Source organism: Perissodus microlepis, chromosome 11 (genome assembly GCF_051167445.1).
Source record: "Perissodus microlepis isolate ML-2025 ecotype Zambia chromosome 11, ASM5116744v1, whole genome shotgun sequence".
Lineage (NCBI taxonomy): Eukaryota > Metazoa > Chordata > Actinopteri > Cichliformes > Cichlidae > Perissodus > Perissodus microlepis.
This window is the reverse complement of record NC_140471.1, coordinates 12,426,014-12,447,497: the sequence shown is the minus strand read 5'-3', so window position 1 is coordinate 12,447,497 and position 21,484 is coordinate 12,426,014. Positions and strand designations below refer to the sequence as shown.

The window sequence follows — 21,484 nt, the reverse complement described above, 5'->3', positions numbered from 1 at the left end:
GAGGATAGCAGTGGTATAAAGCAACAGCACTAATTTATTCACATCTCTAAAACCCATATCCCATCTGCGTCCCCACGGGTTCATCTCCAAGTGTGTCAGAACAAACTCTGAGCTTTATTATGCATTCATTTATTACATTTGTTGAGCTGAAAGTTTACGGCTTACACAGACGCAAGATGCCCCCCTCATTTTGCACAGAAATTATTCTGTATTCTCCAAACAGAAATCGCTCACAGTCAAAACCCAGACTATTTCTCTGAGCTAAAGACCTCATTTTCAGCTGTAATCCACACTATGCAGAATGGTGAATTAGTGCCACCTCTGCTGCTTTTAATTCGATGCTTTGGGTGTAATGGGGTTTTGGTCACTACATTGACCAGTTTTAACCTGACTTGGTTTTTTGTTTTTTTTAAAATAAAGGTCTCTAGGAAACATTTTAAACATCAGTATATGAATAGGATGATAAAAGCTTTTATTTCTTGGATGAAAAGTGAGTGTATTACTATGTTTACTGTGTTTTTACATCCATCTTACGCCATCTTAACCTCAGTGCAATTAATATTTAGCAACATTTCAATTTGAAATGTAAGATTCAGTACCTGTGTAGCCATATTCTTGTAAATACAGATAAATCACAGTAGTTATTGTTTGTCTGTTCTCCTTGAGTTACATTCAGCAGCCATTTTGGTTGCTGAATGTAACTCACCTTCGCTGTAAGGCAGAAGAAAAACAATCTTTCCTCAAGGTTTCGTTTGACCTCTCCTGCTGGGATCCAAGGCTGCTAAACCCAATATTTTCAAGTTACAACATTTTCTTGTTGTAAGTTATATTTTAGCTGAGAGTCTTCGTTTGCAAAATACCTTCTTCCAGCAATAAATTTGAGTCTTGCCCTCTTTTAAGCATTGCCTTGACTCAAACTTAATTCGTTCTGATTTGTGCTTTGAATATACTCTGATGCGTCTGTGACCTGCGTATCCACTCTATCCCTACAGTGGTCACCTGTCCTACACCCCCATCCATCCCCAACGGCCTCCTTGAGGGCTCAGTCCTGGAGTGGGGAACCAGCGTGAGTTACACCTGTTTACCCGGCTATGAGCTGTCTTTTCCTGCTGTGCTAACCTGCACAGGGAACGGGACATGGAGCGGAGACTTGCCTCAGTGCTTGCGTGAGTCATCATTTCCTACGTTCATTCATGCCCACAGTGCCTTCATGATGATTGTAATGTACAGGAAGTCTCTCTATGTTTAGACTGAAATAAACCAGGTGACATTTCTGAGACTGTCAGAAACTCGTTGATTCCAGCAGTAAGCTTAATTTGACTTTTTCTGGTTTTCCCCGTTTTTAACCATTATCAGGCTTATGAAATTTTTGACTCTTAAAATAAGTCTTGCATCCTTTTGTTACATGTATTTGAGTTTCCAGACAGCTCTATACCTGCATATAATTTTGTTTCTCACATGCATTACATTAGTTTTAAGTTGTGCCCTCCAAGGCAAAATCCCGTATACACCACTTTTGCTGCTTTAAAAGGTTACTTCAAGTTAATGAAAGTCAAGGAATTTTGCTTAAGGATCATACAAATGAAATGAGACAGTCTGGCAGAGATGCAGAACAGAGATTATATCTGATCTCCTAAGTTACAACATCAGGGTCTTTTTTGTAAGCATTCAATCATACTTAACCCTTAAACCACTTAAAGTAAATTAAAAAAAAACGTCTTCCTTAAATGAAGGCTGGAAAAATGCAAAGAGGAGTTGGACGTTAGATCCTGCCCGTTTCTGAAGACGTAAATAAATATTTCATCATTAGCACGTGAAAATGAAGCTCTTATTTGGATTTTGATTAAATGAAAAGTGAATTGACCTCTAGCCTAAGTAACAAAGCTACAATATTAACGATGAAGATGATGATGATCCGAGCGCAGCCACAAGTGACGTGTCGGGTGCGTCTTACTACATTAAGACCTTTCTCGGAATCATCTTTGCAAGCATAATAATAACCTCTGGGATGCATGACTGCTCAAGAGTGTCTCGCTGTCATCTGAATCATTCCGGCATTGTATCAGTCAGACAGAAATGAAATATCAAGAAGGATAGAGTACTTGCATGCATTTGCTTCTCTCTGAATATCAGTCAGGACTAAGTAGAATAAAACAAAAGCCACTAAAAATAATCCTGCTCAAACCCTTCAAGTGCCGCTGTTTTGTTTGAAGTATCGCCACTTTAACTGCTGAATATAGGCAGTCCTTTCGTGCTGAGTGAAGTGCTGAATTTTGCATCCTACAAATTAAATATTGCAGCCCGAGTGTGCAAGAAATCTCTGCCATCAGATACTCGACTTTCTATTAGGTATAGCGTTTTATTGTGTATACAGTTACTTTGGCAAGGTTTTGAATTAGAGGAAAATTGGGATGTTTGTACTATTTCATTATCACATGTTGGATCACAACAGACTGAACCTATAAAGCCCCCTGAGCCCATTTGAAAATAGTGCATTTGCTGCTGTGCTCTCTTGTAATTGATGCTGATGACAGAGTTCATTGCTTGTGGCCATCTTCAGTCAGGCGAACGCGGGCCCATTTGGGTACTTAGCTTCTGAAATGCAGCTGACAGACTGCTCGTGTTTGTGGCCACGCTACTAGAAGCATAGTACCGCTTGTAGCCATTTGCTGTACTCAGTGGCCACATAGCAGTCATTTAATGTAAGTCAGTATGCGCACTGCTTTCTGATTTATACCCTGCTTAACTGAAAATGACCATATTTGTGCGCCATGCCCTGATAGTGCTCTAGCAAAGCTGAGTAACCAAATGCGTGTTGTACTGAGGTACGCTTGTATCTTTGTTCGCCTGCTAAGAGTAAAACATGTCGCCTGTTCGTAAAATGGATAAGGTTCCACTTGATTAATGTCTGGAAGTTGTCTACTCCAATTATGGTGAGCGGAGTCATCCCTCAGCACACTACAATCGTTTTTCCACATCAGCTACCCCAAAACAACCTCCCGCAGCAACGTGAGTGAGTAACCTTTATGTTCCATGATACTGTTAAGTGTATCTGGGCAGAGAATTGTTTTTGAATTGGTAATTATATTTAATAGCCCTATCACTCACAACGCAGAATTCATGCTTTAGTGATTGTACTAAATTGACACAAATTGAGAGGAATGCACTATAAATATCACCGAGTGTGACCAATAACCAACTTCTGTGGAGAACTTGGCTCTCCTGCTACATTACTCGCGGTAGGAACATGTATATGATAAATCACTGAGGTTTACCAAGGAAAATAAACGAGTCATTAAAACAGGAAGACAAAGGGGAAAAAATGCTGATCATGTTTGGTGTAGAAAAGGCTATTATCTGTGCTTTAAAGTGACAACAATGCACTATCTACAGCAGTCTCCGCTGGTGGTTATTATCAGTTGAGAAGTCATTAGAGGTAAATTCTTCTGTGGTCAAAGTTTGTTTATGGTACTGGCCATTATTACTGGGACGCTCTCCATTTTCACAGGCAAGCTGTGAATGCCCATATGCCTGCAGTATTTTTGTATCTGTGCATTAGCTGCAACTATAAAGATAATCTTAAATATTTTCTTAAGTTACCATCTTTACTGAGGAGATTTCCCAACAGAATCATAAAGTCAGCGGGACGAATCATCAAATTCCTTTTAGCTACATCATACAGATTTGCTGCAAATCAGACTGATAAGTTTGTTATATTTTGTATGGTATGAAATCATTTTAAATATACTGCCTAGCAGTTTAGTATACATACAGCATGGCTGCACTGCTGTCTGTTTAAAAAAAATATATAACTGCAATTTATCAACTTCAACTCAGCACTTTCTCTTGAAATACAGTTCAGCAAAACTCCAGGAGGTGCAATGAATCAGCAAAGCAAGTCTTTTCTTAATAGTTGAGCTTTCTTTAGCCAGACAGGATTAAGATGCATGGCCCTGCTTTCTATAACAACACATATGAATCTCCTAAATTCAATGTTTGAGAATGCTAGTTCATGCGTCTGCAGGGATGCAACTTTGAATGTGGCCTCTGCATAATGATTACCTTAAAGCATTGATAATTCATCAAGGAAAGAGTGTGGCTGAAAGAGAGCGAGAAAAACTTTGACTAGTCTCTCTCAGTCTTCCATCAACACACATATACATACACATGAACACACAGGCGCATTAAATATGCTGAGCTTGGTTTGGCCTGGGGCCATTTCTTTTATATATCCATAAAACAGTACATTATTTCCCCGCAGCCTAAAGCTCATGACTGATGTGCATGTCACCTGGTTGGCCTGTATTGTCAACCCTCCAAAGTGCCATCTGCATACAGTCTTACAATGCCTTTTTTGAAATGACAAGAATCATTTTTCAGATCTGGAACCATATTTGCATCTTTGCTTGCTGTCATATCAAAAATGGGTAAACCGCTGCAAACAAGGGGGCAGAAGCTTGCAATGCATCATTTTTACTTGGGGTCTAAAGGATAGGGAAACACATTTTCCAGGAGAAGATCCGTCCCTAAATCCAAGGATTTTTTCCTCAGATAACAGTATTTCCAGTAATGGCTTTATTCAGACATCCCTGGATGGGCTGGATTCTAATCACTTCTTTTACTCGATATCTATTGTGTCAGATATTGGAAATGAGAAAACCCTGTTGGCTTTTTTTTTTTTTTTTTTAGGGAAAAGAGAAAACAAGAACTTATCTGTCTCCAGACCTCCATGTAGCAGCACATGTCAGGTCTGGAGAAGCAGTGCCTGCCTTATTACAGACTTGATCCCACAGAGCTCTGGCTGCGTGACTGAAGACGGTGACTCTCGCCTCTGCACTCTCACGCACTGAGCATTTCTGGATCCTCCACATCCAACAAGTATCTTTCACTGATCCACTTGGACATAGTGGCTTGCTAGGTGCAAACATTAAATAAAGAAAAGACAGAAAAATAAACTAGCAGACTGTGTCTGGACATCACAACCATTCAGCCTAAATCACTCCAGTCAGTTTGATTAGATGTCTATAAGCAATAAATTGAGGGAGCCGCAGTGGCAATCCATTGGGCATCATCTGCTGAGGTTGTGGCTTCAGTCTCATTTTTTTTTAAAAAAAAAAGATATCATACAAGAGGCCTGGAGAGCAACAGCAGCAGATGGCTGTAGTTGTGTTAACCTCAAGGCCCTGTCAGAGAAATTAATATTCACTTGCTAATTATTTTGATCTCAAATTGAGAGCTGTCGCCCCCCTCTCACTCCCTCTTTGCTGTCAAAATGAATATGCACATACCCACAATTAGCCCTCACCAGCAAGGTTGAGTGTTGGAAACAAAAAATAATAAAAAAAGAGACAGAGTAATTCATCCAGAGACAAGGACGTCAATGCATCTGCCCACACGCAATAAAAAATGGGCAAAAGACTTTGTGCAACAAGCATAATGTCAATGCAATTTGAATAATTCAGTCCTTGAAGACTTTGCGGATCATATAGAGAGACATTCATTTTTACAGGCGGGAACGTGAATAAAGAGGATGTAATAAAAAGCCTATCAAAAACAGCAAAGCTCACAGCAGCAATCAAAACCAGTGTCGGCTCCTGTGGTCTGATCATGTGTGGGTACAGAAGAAGCCCCCATAGCTTATTAGTTGTGAATATAATACTGAAGACTCAGCTGAACAATGCTTTCAGTTGACTCTCTGCATGCAGTCTTCCTTTTGTGTTATGCAGCAGAAAAGAGACAGATGTTTGAATTTTAAAAAGGAGCTAGATCATTTTCTGCATTTGTAATCACACGAACAGAATATATCCTTCACACTGCACCTGGATACGTCCTGTATGGTTACAGAAACATCTGTGCTGCTGTTGTTGATCAGGAGCAGTATCAGCAATGTTACACGTTTCCTCCTCTGCAGCCAAGTTCTGCGGTGATCCTGGGACGCCTCCCAAAGGAAGGCGAGAAGGACGCAGTTTCATCTTCAAGTCAGAGGTCACGTTTAGCTGCAGTGCCCCCTACGTGCTGGTCGGGTCAACAACTCGCATGTGCCAGGAAGACGGGACCTGGAGCGGATCTCAGCCCCGATGTATAGGTGAGGAAACAAAACTCGCTGATTCACCTAAACACAGAAAATCTCAGTGTTTGAAAACAGTTTTGGAGTTTTCCACTGTAATTCCATTTTTCATTCCTAATTATATTACAACAAACAAATGCACAAGAACATAAAGAACAAAAGGGCTGAAGGTGAATGAGAATCAGGCTGCCATCTGGTGTAAAACTAAATCAAAGTATAAAAATCATTTATGTGCCTCTTTATTTTCATCTGATGTTAGCTGCTAAGGAAATATTTGACAAAATGCATAAAATAAAGTGCTTTTTTTGTAATTTAAAGAAAATTGAAAACCAAAAAATGCATTTTATTTCCGGTCATGTTACTGTGCCACATCAGTAATGAAACTCCAGAGAGAAATCTTTTTTTTTTCACTGTCACATTCTAATTTTTCCAGAGCCCACGAGAACCACGTGTGAAAACCCGGGAACACCTGAGCATGGCTTCATGAATTACTCAACAGGCTTTAAGGTGAACCGAGCAAAGATTGCAATGAATGCATTTCATAAAAATGGCTGTAGGCACTTTAATTCTGGGGTAATTGTGTGTGTGTGTGTGTGTGTGTGTGTGTGTGTGTGTGTGTGTGTGTGTGTTTTGTTTAAGAATTTATGGTATAAAGGTGTTTGAAATATTAGAATTTCCACATTTTCCACTATATCTAACAGGTATACAGCTATGAACACAAAGCACCCAATCAAAGTAGCACTCACTGTAACTCTGATGTGTTAATCACCCTTCGTTTTCTTCTAAATGTGCAATATCCAGTGGATTTTTGTAGGTACAGTTATCATGTATTCCTTTGGATGATGTTATGTGGGTGCAAGGATGTAGCAGAGAAGTGCGTGCATATAATTCCCCAAAACCAACTGGATTTTTCAACCCCCTGGAATGTCCGTGGGGAGATGTGAGGGAGGAAAAAAATGCATCTTAAAAAAATAAATAAATAAGTAACTGGTGGTATGACCATTGGTCTGTGCTCAGTGAGATGAGATGCTTTCAGTCTATGTGTTTCGCTTTATTTTTGCCCTCCCTATTGCTTTTAGAGTGTCACTTACAAGTGCAATTTCTCCACGACATTCAGCTGAATGTGTGATATGTAATTTATCCCATATGAAAGCATTGGGAGCTTATTTAGATAAGTGCTTGTAATGGCTGTAGTCTTGCATTTTTCTGCATTACTGAACATTTTTACCAATATCCTGAGACTACCGAATGAGAAAATTCACTGTTGATGATGTCTTTAAAGAGTTGACTGGGATGGTAGCAGGAAATAAAAGTCATTTATTAGCAGAACAGAAAGCAGTTGAATATTTTAACCAGAAAGTCATCTTCCTCACTCTTTAATGTCTGTGCATCAGTTGCAAACACAAACATGGGCCATCGCCTCTGGGAATAGCCTCCATCTGCCTCTACACGCTACAGATAATCATTAAAAAAGTGAAAAAAAACTTTGGTTTGCACTGTTTTTTCCAGGCTCTTTAGTTTGATGCTAGGAGCCTATTGGCATTTGCATCATTGTATTGACTTTTTTCACTTTGTGTGCGGTCTGTTGGTGGCCAGGTGGGCAGCAGAGTCGACTTCCAGTGCCAGCAGGGACACATACTGCAGGGCTCCACCACAAGGCTCTGTTTGCCGGATCTCACCTGGACTGGCACCCAGCCAGCCTGCATCTGTAAGTGCTTGTTCCTTATGCTCTAACTATATCTTAACATCACTCGTTGTTGTTTTTCACTACTCCTTCTGGCATCTTGTCACTGCTTATCCGCATTGCCGACTGCTCCAGACGCTCTGTTTTTGCTTTTCCTCAACACCCGTAGCACCCATCCTCGCACTGTCGATACCTCCCCTCAGTAACTTTCACATTCGCTCAATCCTGCCACAACCTCTGGCCTCCCAGTAGATTGCAGCTTGCCCCTCAATCAACCTGCCAACATCCTGAGACTGTACTGAACACTGTGATCACTGTCCTTCTGTTTAAACTCCCCGAAAAGTCGACCGACACTAAACTATGGCCGTGTAGTTTAGCCCATTCACTTTGCCAAGATAAGTGGTTTTCTAAACTGTGATGTAGTCCAGTATCCTAGTAAAACCCTTTCAGCTACAGTGGGTTTTTTTACTGGAACATTTCTTATAATAAACTCCATTTTATTAAGCACCCACAATGTAAAGACTTCAGCTGTGTGATGATAATGTGCTTCAGATGATATTTTGTAATCTTGATTTCATAACTACAAAAATATACGGCATCCGCTCAAATCCCAGAGACATTTACGCTGAGGAAGCAAGCAGAGGCATTGTAATACCTGCCCCGCGTCCTCTGCCTTCCTTGCAGCCCTGTGTGTCTGTGCATCTGCTGTAGTGGGAGAAGAAGGAGTTTAAGACGAATAGTGAAACCTTGAATATGTGCCTGCTGTGTTTTTGTTGTTCATACACTCAGCTAAAAACAAATCAGGTAAACCTGACAGAAGCTGTTTCAATAGAAACTTGATGCCACTGTACTAAATTAAAATTTCATGTTAAAGGTTCATTATATTCAGAGCATGATGATTTAATTGAAATTTGATGTTTTATATGTTTTATTAAAAATAAAATCTCACACTTTAGAGGTCTTTCTAGGTTCAGGTCAACTCATTATCAGTCCAGTACTTGTACCTGACCAGTTTTAGAGGATTTTTTAATGCTACTTTACACTGACTGGTGAATAATTCAAGCATGGAAAAAGGCACCTAATTCCTAAAGGCACACCGGATTGAAACTCAGGTCTTATGGAGTGATCGATTCATATTATAAAGTTTTGATTCGAATTGATTCAAATTGTCATCAGTATGCACAGGACAGGTCAGGAGAGAGGTGCAAAGGTGCGCATAAAACACAGTGGGGGTTCTGTCGTGGTTTGGAGTTGAATTTCAGCCAGTTGTGTTCAGAATCTTGTCGAAATTTGCTGGAAATATGAACGCGGAAAAGTACGGTCAGATTTTCATCGTGTAATATCGTCTGGAAAGAGTCTGATTGACAACAGCTTCATTTTTTAGCAAGACCCCAAACATACTGTCAATGCAGCAAAAGCTTCCCTAGATAGAAAAACACACACTGGAAAACTACCAGTCATGAATTGGCCTCCCCAGAGCCCGGACCTCAACAATATTGAAGCAGTGTGGGATCATTCTGACAGAACAAAAGGCAGCCAACATCAAAAGGAGAGCTTTGAATGTCCTTCAGGAAGAACTATTCGTGAAGACTGCTTAAAGAAATGACACCAATGCTGCGTAAGAGTTCAGGCTGTGTTGAAGAATAAATGTGGTACCAAATATTGACTTTCAGGCTCGTTAGAACTGTACAAACTCTGGTTTTGCTTTATACACTGTATTTTCATGTATGTTTGCACATGTTTGCATATGCTTCAATAAATACCTGCACGTATTTCCCATTATGAACCTATCAAAATATAAAGAAATGAAGAGACATTTACACAATACTGTATATAAAGTCAGTTGTTGTGCAGAGATTCTTTTTCAAATTAAGATTTTTTTTAAATTAAGATTGTTCTCAAAACTTCAGCTGAAAGCAGAAAAGACTACAAAAAACATACCTGTCTACACTTGACAGCTCCTCAGCCCTTCCTGCTCCACCTCTATCTTCAAACTGTTGACCCTGTCATCCTGCTCGCTATAGAATAATTCAGGATGTTGCACCTCCTCTGACTCCTTAATGGCATTTATTGCGAGCGTTGTGATGGATACCCGAAAATAGAGCAGCAGTCAGAGCAGATTTAAATCAATATTATTATAAATTATAAAACTCATACGTAAAAATGTGATTTTTAACTAAAAGACTGACATCGTATTGCCGGAGGTGTGGGAGCAGCTGTGTTTGGTGAGGATTAATATCTTCATGCAGTTAAATGATTGCTACAGAGTGAAACACATATAGTCTGTATTGCACCGCTTTGTGAGTCTTCAAAAAAGTCGAGATGACTCTGCTGCTAACAAAGGAAAATATTATAACACGAAAATAAGATAGAGGACAAATCACTAGACGAGAAGATTAATTTGAAGTCCCTTTCACTTTTTTAAACACTAGTTCTCTTCATTATTTTCTGAGGAAGCCTAATGCGTCACAATATATTCTTAATTTATATCCATGCTTAATTTAAAGCTCTTCGTCATCTTTCATCTGCCACGAGACGGACAGCAGAAGCCGAGGCCACGATTCAGTCAATTGTTAGGCAAATTTATGCTACATAACTCATTAAAATTCGTGTTTACCTGCTTTGTTTTTAAATATGGTAATTAAGGTTTTAGCCTTAATTGATTAATAATGGATTAATGACTTCCACCATGCCTGACAAAACAAGAAATATGTTAATGCCTCAACCTAGTCTTAAACTTTCGTAAATCTCTACATTTCTCTAAAGACAGTTTATATTTTTATACTGAAAGAGTGAAAAATAAAATATAAGCCATGTTTATGCCTACTGGATATTGATTTGATTTGCTTCCTGAATATTCCCGCCGTGCACATTACTGCAGTGATTAGTCCTCAAGAAGCTGCGAGCAACCTTTTTGAATATTGTGTACCAACAGAACACCCCACCAGCCACAATTACTTGAATGGGCATAAAATAATATATTTAAAAAAACAATGTTTTTAGGTTTTTTTTGTTTTGTTTTTGCTTTATTTTCTTGACTTGGGCTGTTCAGCAGGTGCAATTTCATTGCAGGGTGTGCCTGCTGTGGTTGCAACTTTTCAGGAGCTGCTCTCTGGCCTTGTTCCATCACCTGTAGTGGCTTGAAAAATGTATTGATTTTACCCCTGACCTCCTCTTGTCATTGTTAGCTGGAATTGAAAACACAGTCTTAGAATATAGAATTTATGTTTGGCAGTCACCGCTATCTTTTACCCTACAGTTTAAGGAAAGACCCTCAAATGACAAATGATAAATGACTGAGAAACATTCTTAGCCTAATGCTACATTAACATTGGTCATTTAAATACTCTAATTGTCAGTAGGTTAGCTTGCCATAAAACTTTGCGGCACATTAGCTTATTAACTGGCAGGCAGCATCACATCCATCAGATATGATGCATTCATGCCACACTGTTTTCCTAATATTTTTTATTGAAAGACTTCTCTAAATCTGATGTCATGCATATAAATTATTTGTGCAAGTAGAATCTCTTTTCACTATGGCACAGTTCACACTGGCACAGGCTTCTTGTGAATAGAAAACTCGAGATGTTTTTTTTATTAGTCACAGTAGCTCTAACCCACACCTCCAATCAAGCTTCATTGATTGAACCTCAGGTTTGTTAACTAGATTCCAATTAGCTTCTGCTGTTGTCATTAGCCCAGAGGTAAATGATGTATTCAGGAGGGACCTGAACAATAACTTGTGTGCTGTGCTGTTAGTTAAACTTGCTTGTGTTGGTTCATAATTGTAACTCCTGGCATTAGGACTGAGCAGCCTGACTGTTTTTTGCAATAGCATGTGTCATTAAATAGTGCATGTGGTTGCTATGAATTGGAGATACAAAAAAAAAAAAGACTTTGGTTTAATAAAACTGCGAATCATTGTCCAGTAAATTAATGACAGCCAAGTAATTTTTTATGCGTTCATGCCTGGAGATGGTTACACAGGCCCAGTGGGGTGTCTGGCCCAAAAAAACATTGTGGATAAACAGTGGTTGTGTATATGTATTTCAGTGTGAGTGCTTTTGTGTGGATCCAACACTCTATTGTGACCTTCTGTCAAAACACAGTCATAAATCCTCTAAAATACCTTTCTCTATGATTAAATGGTCCTCTGTTACTGTGAAGCCACTTAATGGATTTAAAAGTGAAGCCAACCAATCTTATACAGCTGGCAAAAGCAAAAACTTGGAGGGATTATCAACACATTTAATGCAAGTGATGCAATGGACGCAAGTCAGAATTTAATATTCCTGGCTCTTACTCTTGTTATCTCTATCAGATTATATTGTTATATAACAATATTATTATTCATTCTCTAATATATAAAAAACTTGAGTAACTTGAATAAATCGAAAAACTGAAAGACCTGTATGCCAATGTCTACAGATTAATGAGATTGCTTGTAATAAATAAAGTTGTGTGTTACAAGAAAAGAAAACATTGTAACAGATTAAAAGTTAACTTTATGCTATCGACCGTGGCCTGGTGTTACTAAAGCTGGCTGACCTTCTTGTCCCTTACAGAAATCCATCAGCATGGCTGTCTCTCTGTGTCTGCCTCTATCTACCTCTGCCTCTCAGTCTGTATCCCTAGCCCCGTAGCTAAGAGATAGCGGCGTTGAATGAAGAACATTGCATGTTGTCGTGTGACACAAACTGTTCTTTGAGGCTCCTTGTAATCTCAGAAGTAAAGCCCACTGTGCCGTTTGAAGTGTAAATAAACTGTCAGCTGAATCTGATGAGGAACATGATATGTGTTTGGTACAATTCACAGGCCTTGTAAGTGCCTTTAGTATTCATGGTCTACAAACTGTGCACCACACTGGACATGTGCTGACAGTCATTTTAAAGGAGTTACTTAGACTTGTCCTCAGGCAGTAGGGAGGGAATATAGCTTTATGTTTCTAGCTTTAATATCTACAACCCATTGAAAGAGGTAGTTTTGGTTTTTCTTTCTCTTTTTTTTGCACTGTGTAAATAAAAAACCACCTCATTAAAAAAGTTCTGTGTGGCACACGCTGTTGATTTAAACAGTTTTTTCTAATGCATGCTAAATTGTTACATCCAGTTATAAGTATACGATGCATTAGATGAGCTTTCTGCTAAATTTCAACACAACCTTTACCTTCACGGGCCTCTTTTACTTCCTAGAAAATGGACACTGTGCTTGCAGATATGCACACTCACCCACATATATAATACTACTCGAACATTTCTCAAACACCAGCAGCAGTAATATCCAGAAAGAGGAATTTCCAGCAGTCTGCTCGTCTTTCATAAAGCCCAAACTGGGTTTCATCCTGGCATCCCTTCCACACCCTATTGCCACTAATGTCATTAAGACGCCATGAAGAACTGATTTGGTACTGTGACTCACTTGCAGCTGTCTCCCATTTGACAGCTGGCAACATATTTTTTCACTCACAAACTGCAAAATTATTTCGCTGTTTTCACATTATGGTCGATGCCTCAGAGGCTGAATGCTCAGTTTTTTTTGGTTTGTAGGGTGATTTGCATAAACTTTTGTTTTGTAGGGAGAGACTGTTGAAGTGAAAATTTAAGCTAAGTGTAATCAGTGTATTCAGATATTTAATTCAGACTAAATAAGACACTGGTGTTTTGGCAACACGACAATAACAGTGTTTGCCCCCAGTTTGTTATTCGTCTAAATGCTATCCTAAATTTCTCCCTGCTTTGTTTTACTTTTTGGAAACAGAAGACAGGAGACAAAACACATTTCAACACTTTTGTGGATGGGAGATTTCACTTTCTGAATTTTATTCTTTCCAAATAAAACATGACAAACTATTTAGTGGTTGGTCATTCGTTGTCATGGAGCTCTCACACTTTTTTTCTCAGTGTAGTCAGCCCAGGCTGCACCGTACATGCACTTTCTCATGCTGTACACTCTCACAAGGTTTAAAACAACGTTTTCTTCAGCACTTTTCTTTCCCACAAGGACACCAGTGAGCTTAGTCCAGCTCGGTCCTGCCCTTGAACATTTTCGATTATTTCAAGATATACACAAACACCTCCAAATGTTTTGGGGGGTTTTCAGCTGCTAGCTGAATTACAATGAGTTCACCTAGACCTTGCGTTGCACTGCTATAGCATTTAAACGCAGGCATTCCTTATTGCTTGCAATCTGTGACCGGTAGCTGACACAGTTAAGGTTTGGATATAATTTGGCTCCCGCTCATGTTGGAGGAAAATTCAGTGTAAAGTTAAGCAGTGCATATCCTAACCCACACGATTGTATTCATATTAGAACAGAAACATAAACATATTAAAGTATCAGCATGCTTCCTAATAGCTGCCTGCACTCAATTAAATTGTAAGATATGTGTACTTCCCTTTTTACCCCCACCCACCCCCTGTATTTTCTTCTTCCTCCCCCTAGTGAGAGCTTAATTATCTTTTCTCTATCTGTACATCTTTCTGAGTTGGGTGTGTACATGTCTGTCTCTGTGTGTGTGTGTGTGTGTGTGTGTGTGTGTGTGTGTGTGTGTGTGTGTGTGTGTGTGTGTGTGTGTGTGTGTGTGTGTGTGGTGCACGACTCTATTTGTATGCATGTCTGGGATTGTGATGTGAATGCGTGTGTACTAACACACTGCTCCTCTGCTTGATATCCAGCTCACTCCTGCAAGCAGCCGCGGAGCCCAGCCAACGCTGACGTCATGGGTCTAGACCTGCCTTCGTACGGCTACACCCTGGTGTACACCTGTCAGCCAGGTTATTTCCTCTCCGGAGGTTCAGAGCACCGTGTCTGCCGCTCCGACGGCAGCTGGACTGGCAAGGTGCCCGTGTGCAGAGGTACGTGGCTGGCAGAGGTCTGCGGGGGGCAAATGATTGAAAAAGTGGTGAGAAGGGAAAGAGTTGGAGTTAAAGGTAAATCAGCCAAAACAATAACGAGGTGCGTTCTGTGAGCCTATCGTATAACTGCCAGCAAGTTTCTCAAAGTTTCATCAATGTTAGCATTAGAGCATAGCCGCCACAGGTTTTAGCAAAAGAGGGAAAAGTACAATGCAGGCAGTATGTTACAGCTGAGTGCTATTTGTTTTGGAAACATCCTCCAGCTGTTAGACCCTGCTGCGTATCACAATATCTCTGTGACAGATATATTTATGTTCTTTTCAGCCGGTTCCAAATCACATGAGAAAACTGTCAAACATATACTGGGAACACCAAGCCCTAAAATAAACGGTGAGTATTGAACTGTACAAGCTTTCCAGTTAATACATGCAGAAGTCGACAATCCTGTACTGCATCTGCCGTTTGATAGGCTCGGCATTAACTGCTGCACAGAAACATTTTGTTTCTTAAACAGCAGGAAAAAATCATCTCCGTACAACCAACGCTTGCCCTTTTTCATTGTATGCACTCTGCATAGTGTGAGCAATGTTTATCTTCATCAGATCACATAAAGAATAATTATGTACTGCCTTTTGCACAAAACCTAGTGTTGTAGCGTAGTATTGCAGGTTATAGGTTCCGTAGAGGAGAATTATTAAAATGATGAAAATTGTTGGTGTAGAGCGTGGTGCATATTTGTCTGTGGCTATATTACAAATACAGCAGGTTTCCTTTTTCCATTTCAATATATGCCTCTTTCATAGTCATTTAGAGCAAATAATTACTGCAAAACAAGATTTAAATCCAATTTGTTCCAGGCAAAATTAACAGGTCATAATAGGGAGCGATATTCGCATAATATACGTACGACGCATTTCATCTGTAATAGAAAATGGTGCAGCATGGTAATTACTTGTAAAACTGTACCACAATACATGCATGTAAATTTATGCTGTAATTATGATGAAAATATACTAAAGTCTCTGAATTTGCCTTGAGCATCGAAGAGCACTGTAACGCATTAAAGAAAAAATTTAAATGTGTTCATTTAGAATATGCTAATAGAAATTGTAATTAATTGGTGATGCATATGTGGTTCAAACATGAAGTTTTCAAACACGAAGCTTCCTCCCTGAATGAAATCTGAATTTTTACTGCCAGGTTCTTTCCAGACCTTTAGGACAGCTTTCATCCTTGCCAAATGGACTGGTACTTATTTAGTACTTTTCTATTCTTACTGAGCACTAAAGCTCTTTACTATTATGTTTTTCTCTCAGCTTCAGCTGTACTTGAACTGTTATTCAGCAGATTCTGATATGCTAACATAATGTAAGATTGTTAACATGGTATCTGTATTGTAGGCACCATCACTGTGTCCATGTTAGATATAAGCACGTAGCATATACCAACATATCACTGTAAAACTAACGAGGCTGCTTCAAATGTTGTCAGTAAAGCCTGCACATATCAAGACTGTATCATCAAGGCTTGTGTTATCAATACTAAATACTTTGGCTAGGTAAGCTGTTCATATTTACTCAGGAAGCCTAAATTAAAAAATAAGTAAAGTAGAGTGCATTAAGACATTTAAACACAGAAGAAAATCTGTCCAGGGTTCTGTGCAAAACACAAAAAAGAGGTTCCTGTTTTATTTTTTAGCATTTTCAATTCTCATCTTTACACAAATTAAGTGACCACCATTGACCATTGGCTACCAAGTCCCACTTCTTCAGTAATTACTAAGTTATTGTTCAGACCAAGATTAATGTCTTCCTGCTATTAACTACAAAGCGTCACCTTTCTGCGTTCTTGCAGGCTAGAAGTTTTTCCACTGCATAATATTAAAAGTTTCTGCAGATTTCACAGAGCAAGCCTACAGTTATCGCTTTAAAATTGTATTTAATTATCACTGGCTGAGATTGTCAAAGCATATAAGGAACTTGATATTCAAATTGAATGACGAGATTGTTATCAGCTGTCTGTTATGTTGATTCCACGCCGTTTCTAATTACCCTTTTGCAGCGTTGGAGTCGGCTTGAATTAAAACCATGATGTTGACTTGATTTTTAAAATATACGTGTTTGAACCGGTAGTTACCTAGGAGTTAATTTGATGTAATTTTTTTTTAATGACAAAATGTTTTGACATTACTTAGCGAGGTTTCATTTTCCCACAGTTCCCGATGACGTCTTTGCGCCTGATTTCATCTGGAAGGGTTCATATGATTACAAGGGCCAAAAGCAGCCAATGACTTTAACAGTCGCCAGCTTTAATGCCACAACGGGAAAAGTCAATGTAACTTTAAGAGACAGTAGCATGGAGTTTCTGCTCTCTGGTGAGTCATCAATAAATCATCTGTCTTCTACATCCTCTCCCCTAACCACCCCTCAACAAATCTGTGTGTCACTTCCATTTATTTTGAGGATGCCTCATGTCAATCAGTCAATCACCAAATGATCTCATGCATGAGAGTGGAAATTAACTATTGGCGCTAAAGAAGGATGTATCAGTCTGCAGCGAGTGACTGACTAACTGCCCACTCAAGAGTCACTCGTCTCCTCCCCTCCTCCCCCAGCTGTTTCGTCTTTTCTCACCTCTTCTTTTCTTCTCCGGCTTTTCTTAATTTTCCCCGCTCGCTTCTCTCTGCTTTTATCATTCTGCCACACTCATTGCCTCATCTCTTTACTCGCATCATTTCTCTTCTTGTCCTTACCTTGTAGGAGTCTACAAACGCCAGGAGGCACGGCTAATGCTTCTGCTGTACCAGATGAGAGCAGTGGCCCACAGCTCCTTGAGCAGGATTACTGATGAGACCTGGGCAATGGACGGATTTGTGAGTGTAAACAGGAATTTGAATCACACGGGAAGTAATCTTTGGAGAACAAAAAGCAGGCGCTGCAGCTGTAATATATTTTATTAAGTCTGTCAGACAGATAGAATGATGAGAGAAATGGGCTATAACTAGTTGGAAGCCAGAAATAAGCCTCCCCTGGACTTAATGAAACCGCTGTGTCCTTATTGTTTGCTGTGATCCTACTTAAGAGCGCCAAGAGAAAAAAATCATAGCATATGAGAAAAGAATGTGCTCACAAGCAGAATAGTAATTTCTCGGCTTACTGTGTGTTCCCGCTGGTGCATGTTTACACTGGCTCAACATCAGATGCATCAGGCGTGGTGTACAAACCATTTCGCTGCACCTGCACTGACAATTTGCTGAATAAGCTCAGACGTACACCTGAGATCTAAGGGACCCGGAACAACTGCAGAGTCATTTTGGTTGTTAAATTTGAAGTTCTTTTTCTAAAATAAACTTCAAGGTCCACTTAATAACAGCCACTGACAGGCGACTGCACACCGCCGAGCTATTGATAGCATAGCTCACAGCTTCTGCACAAGAGTTTCGGAGAAACAAGGGTGTTATTTTTGAATGTAGCACGACAGAATGTGTCGGCTGTCGTGCTAAATACGGTATAGCAGAGGTTTTTGATGACGCGTAGAACAGATGTGTCACAGATTTTATTTATGCAGATGAAACAAAGCACTGTTTTTCAAGACCTCCGTTATGCATTTCTGCCAGGTTTCAGCTGAGCCTGAGGGCAGTAACTATGTGTTCCAAGGCTTCATACAGAGTAAAGACTACGGACAGTTTGGGCTACAGCGACTTGGTATGCATTTTTTCCCCCTTCAAATACAGTAATCCTCATTGCCATCTGTCACACATCCATCTAATCATCTTCCATTTTTAATAACATGTTGTGTATGATTAATTTGCATGAATTTTCAAACTTTACTGTGGAATATCTGTGTAGGTTCTCAGTCATCCAGGTCATGGTAGTCTTAAGAGCTTGTTTAAGTTTTTTGAAAACGTTTCACCTCAAAATCAAGAGTCTAATTCAGTCCCAGGTATTTAAACCTTAGCGGGGGGTTGTTGTTTTTTCCACACTTTGGCTCATGTGATGGCTCACATGGTTAATAGTGGGTCAACAGCCGCATCCTAAAGGACTGTCATTTTCTTTTCAAGCTCTTAAGACTTTACTGTGGAGCAATATGTGTGACTCTACTCTTAATGTTCATCTGCATGATTTCCTTGAATGATAATCCTGCTCCAATGCCCAACCTCTGCTGTTTGTCTCATCATTGTTTCGGATTAGGAAGTTGCAGTCATATATTCGTCATGGATACGTGACAGCCGAGATATTGGTCACTGTTGCTTGTCGCTTTCCTTCGGGACAGGCTAAATTTGTCTCGATATCATTCCATCTGAGCTGAAGAGGTTGGAGAAGGACACTTAACTCCAGCACACATGCACCAAAGACACTTTTAAAGGCATTCATGTAAAGTATTATTTAAAAAAATTCAAGTACAAACTGAGATACTATATGAATAATAGGGCTGTTATACTATTATACTGGCAGCATTCATACACTTAAAGTGCCTTACTCCTCGTACCTGCTTTCAGCCACCTCTTACCTCAACCATACAGCGAGCAGCAGATTATCCACTCCACCATCATTGCCCTTCACTTGTGTGTGCTCTACATTAACGCTGCCATCATCATATGATGGTCTCCAGGAGATTATAGAAGTCACAGTGATCATCATCAGTATGATCATTATGGATATCATCTGGCTGCTGTGTCTCCAACTCCAGCTTTATGATTTTCATCATCGTCGTCATTACCACCAACAGATATGTATCATTCTGGTTTTTTTGTCTCTCTATTTTGTTCTTTGCATTTTTTTCCAATGCATATCCTGCATACAGTCTCTGTTTTTCATTTCCTCTGGTTAAATGTTGCGTTTGCCATGTTGCAGGTTTGAGCGTGAGAGAGAACGTTACGCTCACTGACCCTGAAACCAACGGCTCCACCAACAGCAGTTCTGTCGCTGTCGCCATCCTCGTGCCTTTCTTTGCTCTCATCTTTGCAGGCCTCGGTTTCTATCTCTACAAGCAGCGGTACGTAGTGGACCCTGGTTTCTGCCACACTGGCTGCCGTAGTGGACATCTCTTTGGTTCCCACGTGTGAAAGAATGTAGAGTCTGTGTTCCCAGGTTGAGCTTTAGTAATTTACTACACACTTGATGTCAAAGTTATAGACTCCCAGATATTTCTAGATGTCTTCACATTTGCAGCCAGTAGTGGATGGTACACAGCGGCCCACTTCCAGAGTCTGCTTTATCGCAGTAAAGTTCCTCACTCGATACAGTAACTTACTTGTGAGAGACTTCAAAGCCTGATGCAATATTAGTCAACGTATTACCATCTAAACCGTATTACACAGCAGCATGCTTTAGGTTTTTAATGAGAACGGCTTTGATACAAAGCGTAATTTGCTATATGTTCACACTTGTAAGTAATGCACAGGGTGTGTATTGTGTGCAGATGGAAGGATTTCCCCTTAATTTAAACAGAATAGCTCTCAGAGCATAGCATGCACATTTTGCACTCATGCAAATTTTGCACTCATTATGTTACCTACCAGAGAAATGGCACAGGGCACCTCTGACTGCTCTTTTCAACAGTAATTACAATTCAGTCTCATTTACCAGCTACAGCAGTCCGGACCAAGATAATGGAAAAGTGTTTATATGATTGGAAGGATGGTAGATAATTGGCTTACTATGTCTAACTAATATGCACCTTTCCATCCTTTTTTTTTTTTTTTTTTCTCCCCAGGAAAACAGATAAAGCGCAGTACACAGGATGCTCTGTCCACGAGAACAACAATGGACAGGCCACTTTTGAGAATCCCATGTATAACACGAACACGAAAGCTGCTGAGGGGAAAGTTGTCCGCTTTGACCCCAATCTCAACACCATCTGCACCATGGTTTGATGTCTATTGAGTATCAGAAAAAGGACCGGAGAAAACAACCTCTCTGGGTTTGCTTCACGTGACTATATATAGACATATTTATATATTTCCCAGTTTCTAAAGTCACCGAATTGCTCAGAAACATAAAGCACACTTTCAGCAACACTTTAAGGTGGTTGCGATCGATCGTATACACAAAGTAAAAGATGAAAGAGTGAGGACGGGTAGGTACCGCACCTATTCAGATTTTCCCCTAGTCTGGTGAAGAGAAGTGTTTTTTTGCACTCTGTGAGTGTTGGCTTTATAAATAAAAGAGCCTGCGGCATATAGATAAAATAGAGTATTTTATACTCTGTAGTATATATAGAGGGGTTATTTCGCAATGCCAAATGAAAAATTTAATGTTTTCTGTTACAACAAAAAAAAAGAAGAAAAAACTAAACAAAAAAACAAAACAGCCCCGATCTACGCTGTTTTGTTTGCTTTCGTCTTAGTCTTACATCATCCTGATGAGAATTATTTTTCTGTCATGGAGGTGAGGAGCCTCTCAACTGTGAGTTGATCAATCTAATCTGTTTTCTGTTTTCCAAGCAGCGGGGTGTGTAAGCGCAGATGAAGTGGTAGAAGAGAAACAGCCTCCCTTTGAATAGCGTCGATGCTGAAGTCTGTTCAAAGTTATATGGTCAATTATACCTCTTAATTGGGTGGTACCTCCTACTGAGGAAATGTATGGCCAGGGATTTAATTACTGAGGTGCAGCACACTTTTCCGAGTGCCACTGGCAAGGCTTAGGCTTCTGACGACAACAGAGTGCATTTTCTTCACCAGAGATATATTTAGCATTAGTATTTATTGATGTTTGCAATGAATTTGTTTTTGAAATGTTCGCACAGTTTGACAAGGCCAACCGTTCTGTACTTGTCAGTGAATTGGTGATGTGGGGACTTATTAAACTGGTAGCTAGGTTTTCCACTGATGGTTTTTGCCTCTCAGAATAACTTTGTGCCCCAAATGAGCCAAAT

General features: G+C 39.8%; 1 protein-coding gene across 7 annotated transcripts in view; it reads left to right on the top strand.

Annotated features, from left to right (window-relative positions):
- Positions 1-21,283, top strand: part of LOC146377328 (CUB and sushi domain-containing protein 3-like) — a 233,650-nt gene extending 212,367 nt beyond the window's left edge. For 4 of the 7 annotated variants that reach the window (XM_084943659.1, XM_084943657.1, XM_084943658.1 and 1 more), the window contains 11 exons: positions 993-1,166; positions 5,912-6,085; positions 6,501-6,574; positions 7,664-7,775; positions 14,429-14,608; positions 14,933-14,998; positions 16,824-16,982; positions 17,368-17,480; positions 18,225-18,312; positions 19,462-19,603; positions 20,324-21,283. In XM_084943659.1, coding sequence (XP_084799785.1) covers positions 993-1,166; positions 5,912-6,085; positions 6,501-6,574; positions 7,664-7,775; positions 14,429-14,608; positions 14,933-14,998; positions 16,824-16,982; positions 17,368-17,480; positions 18,225-18,312; positions 19,462-19,603; positions 20,324-20,483 — 1,442 coding nt within the window. In that variant the 3' untranslated portion in view covers positions 20,484-21,283. The other 3 variants (XR_014801636.1, XR_014801635.1, XM_084943660.1) reach the window with 3 other exon arrangements.
- Positions 21,284-21,484: the final 201 nt, after the last annotated feature.